Source organism: Hydra vulgaris, chromosome 12 (assembly GCF_038396675.1).
Source record: "Hydra vulgaris chromosome 12, alternate assembly HydraT2T_AEP".
Lineage (NCBI taxonomy): Eukaryota > Metazoa > Cnidaria > Hydrozoa > Anthoathecata > Hydridae > Hydra > Hydra vulgaris.
The window spans coordinates 40,462,071-40,473,859 of record NC_088931.1 but is presented as its reverse complement, the minus strand read 5'-3'; the positions used below and the strand labels follow the sequence as shown (position 1 = coordinate 40,473,859).

The window sequence follows — 11,789 nt, the reverse complement described above, 5'->3', positions numbered from 1 at the left end:
CAGTCTTCAAAAAATTGTGAAACTAACCATACAGCTAGCATTATTTAGCGCAATAAACTTAGATTGCAAAAATTTGGCACAGGCTTTAAAATTTTTTCTTAAGAATACATGCCTTGGGGGAAATGCGTGTGTTAAAAGTTGACGAAGAATGAATGTAGCCATTTTGATAGTTTATAAAATCCATCGCAAGGTAAAACGGTGTGTTATTGAACTACTTCACAGAGTTTAGTCGGTTTTTAAAACCTTGAAAAAACCCTTAAAATATCAAAATTTAAAAAAAAATAAGACTAATTTTTTCTATATAGAGAATTAAAAACTAAATGCAAAAAAAAAAACTTAAAAAGTTTAAATATGAAAAATCACTAAAAAATATATACAAAATCTTATTTCCGCTAAGCGACGCATAGTGCGTAGTTCGTCCGTTCTCGGATTAGAAATGAACCTTGAAATTTTTTTAAATAATAGTTCCAAAATAGCAACTAAATTTCAAATATATATTTAGTGAATGTTAATAAAAAACAAAATTTGGAATTATTGGAGAGTATAAGTATGTCAGACAATATTTTTTTATGCGATAATGCTTACTTAACTGATGATTATTATCCGAACAGTAGTGAATCTGATAGTAAAAATACAGATTGTTACAGTTGTGATGATTCTGATGAGGGTGAAATTTCATCAAGAACTCTTTTAAAAACACCAAGAAAAATATCAGTAGAAAGAAAATGTGGTGGGAATTATGCATATTATGGAATATTTAAAGGAATTAAAGGTGTCCTAAGTGAAAAAAATGTTGTTGGTAATATTATCAATTTGTCAATGAATATTGATAGAATTCCTCTTTTTCATCATCAAGTATGCAGATGTGGCCAATTCTTGCATGCTTTGATAACTCTGATATATTTATTATTGCTATCTTTTATGGTGATCATAAACCAGACACTATTAATGAATATTTGTTAGATTTTGTTAATGAATGGAATGAGTTAAGGCACATTGGAATTATGTTCAATGGAGACCAGATAAGCAGATTGTGATGCACCTTCTAAAGCCTTTTTAAAGTGTATAGTCCTTCATTCTGGTTATTATTCCTGTGAATAGTGCATTATTCATGAAACACATGAAGAAAGAGTGATATTTAATAAAGATGAACATTTTCAATTCAGAGATAAAATTACTTTTGAACAGTTTGGATATCACAATAATCATCAACAATCAATGTCTCCTTTAACTGGAATTGGAATTGATTGTATTTATTCTTTCACACTAGATTACATGCATCTTGTATGTTTAGGTTTAATGTGTTGCATCTTAAATTATCTGAAAAAAGGACCAGGTGGGAAAATATCTGCTGCTCAAATTTCAGAGGTATCTCAAGTATTGGTGAGTAATAATGGATGTATACCAAGCGAGTTTGCTCGACAACCTAGAAGTTTAAATGCCTTGGATAGACGGAAAGTGACATAATTTCGACAATTTTTATTATATACTAGTCCAGTTGCGTTAAGAGGTATAGTATCAAAGAAGTTGTATGAACATTTTTTGGTCCTATGTAAAATTTTAGTTAGCAGAAAAAATTCTATTGCTTTTATAAAGGCAAAGAACAATGATGGTACCTTTCAATGTAATGTTATTTTTACTAAATATTTAGACTATGTCTTTGTTACTCCAGCTCCATCAATGCAGTTTAATATATCATTGTTTTGCACCAAACATTTTAATAAAGTTGTCCAAAGAACATTAAGTTGTGCAAATTTTCAAAGGAAATGTGTTTGTTTGAATAAAAAAAGAGGTTTATCAATATTTCCATTACTGCACAATGATAAAAATGTTTATTTAAATAATTGGGATCTATAAACTAGCTTATTTATATAAATTATTGTTTTTATTATGATATACAACTTTTTTGTGTGTAGAACTCTTTTAGATTTGTTTTGATTATGATATAATTATGATATTATAGCTTTTATTAAAGTAAAATAAATATGTCTTGGTGTAGAGCAGTATGGCTGGTAGGGTCAGTTGAAGAAAAGCTGACAATCCCTTCAGTGTGGGTTGAAGGAGCTCCAAATGAAAGGCAATTTGTGCGATGGCATAAAGATATTTATGTTTTAAAAGCATGTAAACAACAGTTAATACCTCAGAATGATTTGTTTTGCTTTCCGCTCCTTAAGGAGAAGTGTCGTCATAGTAAGTATTGTGATATTGATATTTTCTTGATCTCATTTATATGTCAATGATCTCTAAATTGACAATATAAGTTTATTTTTATAAATTAAAAATTATATAAATTTTATATATATATATATATATATATATATATATATATATAATATTTACATATATATAAAATTTAGATGACAAATCAGTATGTGAAGGTTTTGATTTCACAAGTGATGAATCTAAAACATCCTCAAATAAGAAAGAAGCTGAAAATCAGAAGATGGCTAAAACCTGAAAGAAAAATTTAATACGTATGCTCTATTGTTTAATTGATTTATGTAGTTTGCACTATTTTTATTTTCAAATTAAATACCATGCATAGTTGTAATTTCTTTGTTTATATATATTAGCTACACATGTCCTAAAAAGCCTACTTTGAACAGAGTTAGGTCACGATCTCCTTTTAATATATCAATCCATACATTTAAAGGTGCAAGTTCTGGAGCTGAAAGACTTCGTGAAGCTGCATTTAGTAAAAAAGAAAAAGCTTCAATACTATTTCCTTTACAAAATCCTGAAGCTTCACAATCTCTAGCTATTTCAAAACTTGCTCCAGGTTCTACTCAACCAGCTATAAAATCTTATGCTTCAAATACCTCCACAGAAGCAGTTTTGATGCCTTCATCTTCAAGCTCTTGTCCTAACTTTACATCACCTACTGTATCTAAAATTCCAATCTAAAAGATTTCCTCTTCCTGAAGCTAGTAGGTTTTCATTTTTTGACTTTTTAATATTATTACATTTTTGAAAAAAAGCTAATAAACAAAATAGTTAATGTAAATTATTACAGTCGTCCCCCGGTTAACGAACCCCCCTGTTAGCGAACTTTCGGTTAACGAACCGAAAGTTTGCCCAAAATCCTCCCCCGGTTAACGAACCGGAACTCGGTTAACGAACCGGAACTCGGTTAACGAACCAATTTTCTTGTTGAATTTTCTTTCAAGTTCAATTTTCAATATTTTGGTAAAAAATTTGACAAGGATTTTTCATGTTCAATTTTCAATTTTTTCGTAAAATTTTGACAAGCATTTTTCAAGTTCAATTCTCAATTTTTTGGTAAAAATTTGACAAGCAATTTTCTTGTTGAACTTTCATTTTTTGATAAGCAATGTTCATGTTCAATTTTTAGTTTTTTCTAAAACTTTGACAAGCAATTTTCATGCACAATTTCAATTTGTTTCAATTTTTAAAAGTGCATAAATCTCAGGTTTCAATCATTTCACCTTTGCCTATTTTATTTATCAAGTTGGACAATTTTTTGAATTTTTTCCCCCATTATTTCGGCAAAATCCACCAATTAAAAATTTTTTAATGGCGGCCTATGGGAAAACGCGTTTCGGTTAACGAACTTTTCGGATAACGAACTAGTTCGTACTCTGAATTAAGTTCGTTAACCGGGGGACGACTGTATTATATTAGTATATTATAATTATTATAGTAAAAATGATTAAGTTGTTAGTTGTTCTATTGTTAAATTGTATTCAACTTTATTTAATTACTATTTTATACGGAAAGATAAAAATGTTAGGATCATAAAATATTTAAACAAATTACATATTGTTATGACTAGCACTCGTAAATAGTTAAAATACCATAATTTTTTTTAATAACAAAAGAGGCTCTTCCGATATGCAGTTATAGCCAAACATTTTAATATTTCTTTAGTATTTCTAGATTCAATCTGATAATATTTGTCTGAAATAAAAGTTTTTATGATGTTTATGTGATTAATATTAACATAATAAACATCTACAGGACAATTTGATGTTTATTTTTAGAGTTCCAATACAAAGTAATTCATTTGTTCACAAAAATTCTTAAAAAGCAGTGTAAGATGGGGGACACTATGAACAGGAACATCCTTCATATCATGCGAAAAAATTTGATGATTTAGAAGAATTTGAAAAGTTTGATAATGAACTTTATGATTTAGTAAAATATCAGCTTCTAGTAAGTGATATGTATGTATGTATGTATGTATGTATGTATGTATGTATGTATGTATGTATGTATGTATGTATGTATGTATGTATGTATGTATGTATGTATGTATGTATGTATGTATGTATGTATGTATGCATGTATGTATGTATGTATGCATGTATGTATGTATGTATATATGTATCTATCTATATATATATATATATATATATATATATATATATATATATATATATATATATATATATATATATATATATATATTTATATATATATATATATATATATATATATATATATATATATATATATATATATATATATATATATATATGTATATATATATATATGTATATATATATATGTAAGAAAAAGTTCCAATATGTAATAATATATATTATAATATCATATTGATTTAAGAAAAGACAATTAACAATGGTTGGTGGCAGTTCATGTCATGCTAATGTCAAAGCTATCCTATTTATGTAAGTTTGTTAAATACTGTTCTTTAAAACCTTAGTTGTTTATACCTACTTTAAAATTTTAGCTATGTAAATTTTTTTTTTTTTTGCCTTTAAAAAGTTTACTGATAGCAGTATTTTATCATTTTTTTTTTAAAATAGAAGAAGAAAAAAGGTTTTAGTACAAATTATCCAAATGCAGTAAGAAAATTTATGTTAAAACAAATTTTTTATAATAGGCTTATGACCATCAAGTTAATGGCTTGTTACAACATGGAGGGTAAACACAAGAAAGCCTTCAAGAAAACAAACATAAGAGTAATTACAGGTACGTTATTTTCACATTTTTAAATGTTTTTATTAATAAAAAGAGTCTATTTAATTTTGAGAGAGTATTAACTATTTAATAAAGTCAAAATATATTTAAAAGATATGCTCGTTGGATATGATTTTTGTCTTAAATTATTAGGCAAGTTAATTTGTTCTTGAAAAAAACTAAAATGTCGTTTAAAATACTTTACTTGTTTATGATGAGTTAGTATGTAATAGTTTTATATTTTAGATTCTATGACGAAGGATACTATACATAAAGTGCACCATTCTATTGGCAATATTCTGAAACGTGCTCCTGACAAAAAAGATGGTGGCAGTCGTGGTGGTGGTAAAGCTGTTGAAGAGAAAGATTTTTTTCATAATAAATCTTTACGATCCCACATGAGTTGTTTTATTTATTTTTATTTGTGTCAGTCATTTTACATAAGTCAAAAAAAAGAAAAAGTAAAAAGTCAAGAAAGGTTCTTCACCCAAAATGTAATACATTACAAATATAACAGATAAAATATAATACAAGAATGGTTCAATTTGACTTAGATATTTTTGTTCCAAAATCTGTTTCTTCTTCGTATATACGAAAACGTGCAATGAACAATCTTATTTGACATAGGTCCAAAAGATAGTTCATTGCACGTTCTCATTTGGACGTCTGACAGTATTTCCAATATGAACCAAAATCGTACTTTAAATGTACGTCCAATTTGAATATACATTGTACGTTCAGATTTGGACGTCATTCAGTATTTCCAATCTGAACCAAAATTGATCTAACATTGTACGTTCCGTCCGTATGTACAATGAACATACCCGTGCCCGCTGGGTATTTTAACTTTTGCTTAATTTAAAAAATAAAGATATCCGATCCACTGTGCCCCAACTTCCCCTATTTAATGGTTATATTTATCCGAATTGGATTTATATTTGTGAGTAAAACAACCATATTTATTAATTGAAAAAAGCACTAGACTAAATTTATTCCTGTGTAATAAAAAAAGAAAAAGTAACATTTTAAAGAATAAAAATGTAAAATAATCTGACAATTTTATCTTTTTATCTTAAATATAAATAACTTTATCTTTTCGCTTGCTGCGCTCTAATCAGTGGGAAACTTTTTAAACATGAGGAATATTTATTTGGGGCAGCAATCTTGTTTTTTTGTTATTCCAATAAATGCTCCTTATATAAAAAAATCCCTACTGTCAAGAGCGCAACAAGCGAAAATATATATATATATATATATATATATATATATATATATATATATATATATATTTAATTTTTATTTTAGGTGCCCCAAGAAGTCCTAAAGGTCTTGTCACAGAGCACCGCGGAAGTGCATTTAACCAGGAAGTTCACGACTCCTTCCTTACCGTTACGCGAATATATATATATATATATATATATATATATATATATATATATATATATATATATATATATATATATATATATATATATATATATATATATATATATATATATATTGATTTAACATATAAATGGTAAGAGAATACAAAAGAAACAGAAAGTGCGTCAGGAATGGCAAAGTATACAAAGCATACAACAGTTATAATTACCGGATCGGAAATTTTGAAACCGGATTTGCCGGAATTGTTAATAAAATTCCGGCCGGAACGAGAATTATACTTAAGATTTATCTTTAAGATTGAAAGTGAAAGCCTGCTTCTCAGCATCATGGCTACTTAATATATATTTATAACTAATAATATATATATATATATATATATATATATATATATATATATATATATATATATATATATATATATATATATATATATATATATATATATATATATATATATATATATATATACATATATATATATATATATATATATATATATATATATAATATTTAATTAATTTGATTTTTGTTTCATTTAAATCTTATATGTTTTTTTTAAGTTTGTTTCTTATAATTCTATTTACTGAAAGTTTTAATCTGCATAATATTTATACTTAAAGTTGTTTCTTTGTTTTCTATTTTTCCATTAAGGTTAAAATTCAAATATTTACTATATTAGGCATCCTATACTTTTTAATTGTTTATAATTGAACTACCATTTAAAATGAGACTATTCTGAAATTATTGCTATCCACTTTGTTGCTCAAAACTGGATAGCAACTCTTTTTGCACTACAATATTTCCAAACTTCTTGTAATCCTTACATAATTGGTTACTGCAAGTAAAATTACATTGTATTTGTTATCAATATTGAAAGAAGCGTTCCAGTTTTGGAATTTGAAAGAAAAGAGAGAGTCTTTAAAATTATGACGGAGGAGAATGTTCCGAGAAGTCTGATCCAATGATTTGTGGAAAACACACCCGCTGGTTATTAGCATTTAATGCTAACAACTGCGAGAGCCGTGTCGTTTAAGCTGATTTTAATTTAATTGGTGACTATTTTATTATAATTTATTTTACCTATAATTTATTGTCAGGTGTTAAAGAGAAAATATAATTAAAAAAATTAAAGGCTGTTTACATAGTGCAAAGCAAAACACACGCTTTTTATGATGCTTCAAAGAAATATATAATTCCAATTTCCACTCTGAGTAGAAACTATAGAATGAAAAATGGTCATTAAACAGCAGATCAAAGATGTTTAGTGTTAAGGAGAAAAATAGTTTTGTTTACAATTTAAAAATTACCATGGAGTGGGGATTTTCATTTGATTTATTAGATTTTAGAGTTATGGCTCAAAGGTGTTTGAATAAAACAAGAATGAAAACATATTTTCTAAAAGATAACTTTCCAGGAAAAGAGTAGGCGACAAGTTTTTTAAAAGGTAACATACATATTTTGTCAAACAGATATGCAACCAATATTGCCACGAATATAGCAAAGACTTCATCTAATATAATTGCCAACTTCTTCAATAATTCCGTATATACAAAGCAAAGAAGAAAATAATGTTATTATTGGTGACAATTTATCATCACACTTTTCTGAAAAAGTGGTAATGTCTGTCAAGAGTATGATATCACATTCATCTGTCTTCCAGCTAAAACTACTCATCTACTACAACCATTAGATGTTTGCTTTTTTTGCTCCCTTAAAGCAGTATTAATACTTACTGAGTGGAAAAAACATGATGGAAGGAAACAAAAAACTTTACCAGAATTTGTTTTTCCACACGTCTTAATTAATGGAAAAATGTTAAGAGATAATATTTCCAAAAAAACATGAAATGTGGTTTCAAAAGGTGTGGTGTATATTCTTTAAATGAAGACCGTTCAAAGTCAAGATAACCACAGTCAAATGTTGACAGTCAAACAGTGAACTCAATACATTCAATAAAGTAATAGACATGCTAAATGATATGTGAAATGAAAATTGCAAAAAAAAAATTCTCAAAAAATTCCCAGATGCAAACAACGCAATGTATCACCAGGAAAAGGAATTTGCGCCAAGGATATCTTGTTTCAAATATTTCCTGTTTGTCAGAAAAAGATAAAAGTTAAAGACAAAACAAATTTGTATAATTAACTAATAGCGTTGCTAAAAGTCTTTAAAAAAGCTCAGAAAAGCTGGAAACTTTTAAAGTATCTGAAAATGCTATATCTTTTATTTCTTTTGTATACTGGTCCTTATGTACCAAAGATACAAACCGAATTAACAGCATCAATTTTTTGGTTATGCGTTGATGCTGTTGAATTGGTTTGAATGACTGGATTATTGAGGCTGTGCATTATAATGGACAACATACAATGTACTTAACCTGATTCATTGCCTTTTCATTTTAAATTGTTGAGTCTAAAATTATTGGTTTTTGGTAAATTTTTCCACTGTTTCATTTATAACATCATATCAACGTCTTTCCAATGATACAAAAGACGTTGAAACAACGTTGTTCAAACGTAATTTTTTTATAGAGTATAGTGGAAAAGAAATAGGAATTATTTGTAAAAAAAGGACACAATGATTTTATAAGAAAATATATGATTTTAGACTAAACTTCAATTGTCACACTTTTTTGATTGTTTTAAACATACATTGTTTTTATTAAGATTTTTGTTTGTTTTGTGATATTAACTGAAATTATATTAGTATAATATGGAAAATATTCATAAAAAAATTGACAAAAATTAAAATCTTTCTTTGTTGATTTATTAAAAATTATTGAAATTTTGATTTAAATTTTAGACTAAATCTTCGATTTTTACATTCTTTTGGTTTTTTTAAATAAATATATTGTTTTTATTACGATTTATGTTTGTTTTTGTTATATTAAATAGAACTACATGAATATAATATGGAAAATATTCGTAAAGAAACTTCATAACTATAAAATCTTATATCATTTTTTGATTATTTATTTAAAAATATTGATATTTTGATGAATAACAGTTCATATAGTTCTGGGGTCAGAGTAACAGTATTAGTTTTTGCTGTCTAATAACATCTGTTCAACAACATCAGTAAATATCAGAAGGTATAACTGCATCTGTCCAACTACACCTGTAATATACTAACTAATAATGCATTATTTTAACAGGATTTTTTTCAGATGTTATTACATCAGGAAAAAATTTATTAACTAATAATGCATTATTTTAACCAGATGTAGTTACATTAAGATTTTGTTTAGATGTAATTATATCTGGAGGAAATTCTTCCAGATGTTATTGGAATTGGAGAAAAATTCCCAGATGTAGTTACATCTTTCTAAAGCCTTTGTTAGGGGTCATTGAATTTCCAGATGTACAAATGATCTTGGACTACTCGACAGATGTTGTAATCTTTTACCTAGTTCTGCGTTTCCAAATTGCTTCAATGTCTGGGTTATTTGGAAGGGTGACAAAAAATAACTTCACTCCTTGATTATAAAGTATAATTTGTCAAATCTTGAACAAAATGTGCAGCTTGAACTGCAGATGTATTTAATAAGGTAAGGAAGGGTAGGTAGTAATCTAAGCCTGTTTTTATCTATTTTTGTTTAAAAAACAGTGTATAGGATTCTGCTTTCTGACAAAAGATACCTTAAAATCATGATCGGAGATCTAAACAATACTAAACAAACTAAACAAATTTAACAAAAAACTGTTACTAAAATACTATCAATGCGTCTGGGGAGCCTTTTGAAGATCCTATATAGACCCATATTGCCCCATGTAGTGGGGTAATGTGGGTTTACATCAAATTTGGGTACTTCTGCTTTAAAATACTGCTGCTTATAAGAAATCTGACATTCACACTTTATACAAGCACTTTTTTTAAAATATATATACAAATTTTCAGTTTAAAAAGAACTTCTAAGATATTTTTTCATTTATTATTATAAATATACAGCACAACAATAAAGTTAAAAACTCTAAAAAATCAAATATAAAAAACGGTAATTTAAAACAGAATTAATAATGTTTTAATACTGTTACATAAAAACTAACTATTTTTTCAATCTCTTCATTTTTATGGTAACATTTATGCTATGGTAACATTTATGCTTGGGCACTTCTTGGATCTTTTTGGGTAATTTTTGGATACTTTAGTAAAAGTAATGACTTTAGTACATTTTTTTAACTTGGTTTTTTTTCCTCTCTAGCTTTTTTTTCCTTGAGTAATCGTCGTTTTACTTTTTCATTTGAAAGAAGTTCTTCTCATTTTGCTTGTACTCTCTTCCTTTTTTGTTTTTGTTGGTTTTCATTATTGCTGCTGTTTCTGCAGATACATTAGGACATATGATAGTACATAGTTTTACCAGAAGAAGCAGTTCATATGTATCTTTGCTTTTTGGATTTACAAAGACTTTTTTGTTAATTGATTTGTGGAGAGGCCAGTCTCATTAAGGTTGTATATACTACTACATAAATTACATCAGATAAAATAGTAGAGTATTTATCCACAACTTCATGTGAACAATGTATTTCAGGTCTACATAACTGCCGTTTATCAACATGACGCTTCCTAAAAGAAATTAACCAATCTTTCCAAGGAATTCCATTTTTAAAAGGCGTTTTTATGATCATTGTTGTGCAAACTACTAGATTACAAATTTCAAGAGAATCTAATGAAAGACAATTGCAGCAACAATCATAGTTTCATTGAAAACCTTAAAAAAAAAAGAAAAAGAGTACTGAGTGATAATGATGAAATTTTCATCATTGCTCACTACTCTTTTTCGGCCTTCACGTGTGCTTGCATTAAATTTTTGTTTTTTATTCTTCGTCTCAATTTTTCTTTTGAAACAGAACATTATTTAGCTGCATGATAAATAGTCTTTTTTTTCCTCACATACTAACATAATAGCACTTTCCATACAATCAGCACCGTACTTGGGTTTTATTTTTTTATTGTAACTTCTTGGCATTTTTAAAATACTTTCTAATGCAATGTTTAAGAAAAATGCGTTAAATTTTAGGTGAAATAAACTAGCATAAATCATAATATATCACAAAACAAAATATTATTAAACCAAGTAGGTCTAATATAAAACTTTATTTTACCGAGGTGAACTTATTGTTTCATACAAATGAATACAGGTGTTTCTTGATTAGTCATAAGATATAAACTTCAAACATAAATGTTTAACAGTTCTTGACTTTATACAAACACATAAACACATAATAGACCTGATGAAACTAATAGGTTTATAATGTTGTTTATAAAACTTCACTAATATAATGACATATCTTAATATTTTACATACATAGACCAACATTACCTGATTATACTTAAAATTTTAAATAAATCATGTGCATTAGTGCCTTAAAGCTATTCTAGTCTGAAAATATAATAATTAAGCTTTAAAATAACCATTTTTCCATTTGCTTATGCTTTATTTGAATATGTTTTCTCTGAAGTTT

At 26.9% G+C, this 11,789-nt stretch overlaps 1 protein-coding gene across 2 annotated transcripts; it reads left to right on the top strand.

Moving 5' to 3' along the window:
- The first annotated feature begins 385 nt into the window (after window positions 1–385).
- Window positions 386–5,599, top strand: LOC136088729 (uncharacterized). Of its 2 annotated transcripts, XM_065813236.1 has the most exons (8): window positions 404–1,792; window positions 2,000–2,190; window positions 2,358–2,474; window positions 2,574–2,927; window positions 4,002–4,173; window positions 4,585–4,649; window positions 4,865–4,953; window positions 5,188–5,599. In XM_065813236.1, exons 6-8 carry the CDS (start codon window positions 4,600–4,602, stop codon window positions 5,460–5,462), a joined length of 414 nt encoding a protein of 137 aa, XP_065669308.1. In that variant the 5' UTR covers window positions 404–1,792; window positions 2,000–2,190; window positions 2,358–2,474; window positions 2,574–2,927; window positions 4,002–4,173; window positions 4,585–4,599; the 3' UTR covers window positions 5,463–5,599. The 2 variants fall into 2 exon arrangements, with proteins under 2 accessions (XP_065669307.1, XP_065669308.1); XM_065813235.1 differs by having other exon boundaries at window positions 386–2,190.
- The last annotated feature ends 6,190 nt before the right edge of the window (window positions 5,600–11,789 follow it).

Bases quoted from the DNA above. Each gene is read 5' to 3' on its own strand.
- LOC136088729 (XM_065813235.1), top strand. From the start codon at position 4,600: ATGGTTGGTGGCAGTTCATGTCATGCTAATGTCAAAGCTATCCTATTT. The intron at 4,650-4,864 runs GTAAGTTTGTTA...TTTTTATAATAG, and splicing joins GTCAAAGCTATCCTATTTAT to GCTTATGACCATCAAGTTAA. The intron at 4,954-5,187 runs GTACGTTATTTT...TTTATATTTTAG, and splicing joins AAACATAAGAGTAATTACAG to ATTCTATGACGAAGGATACT.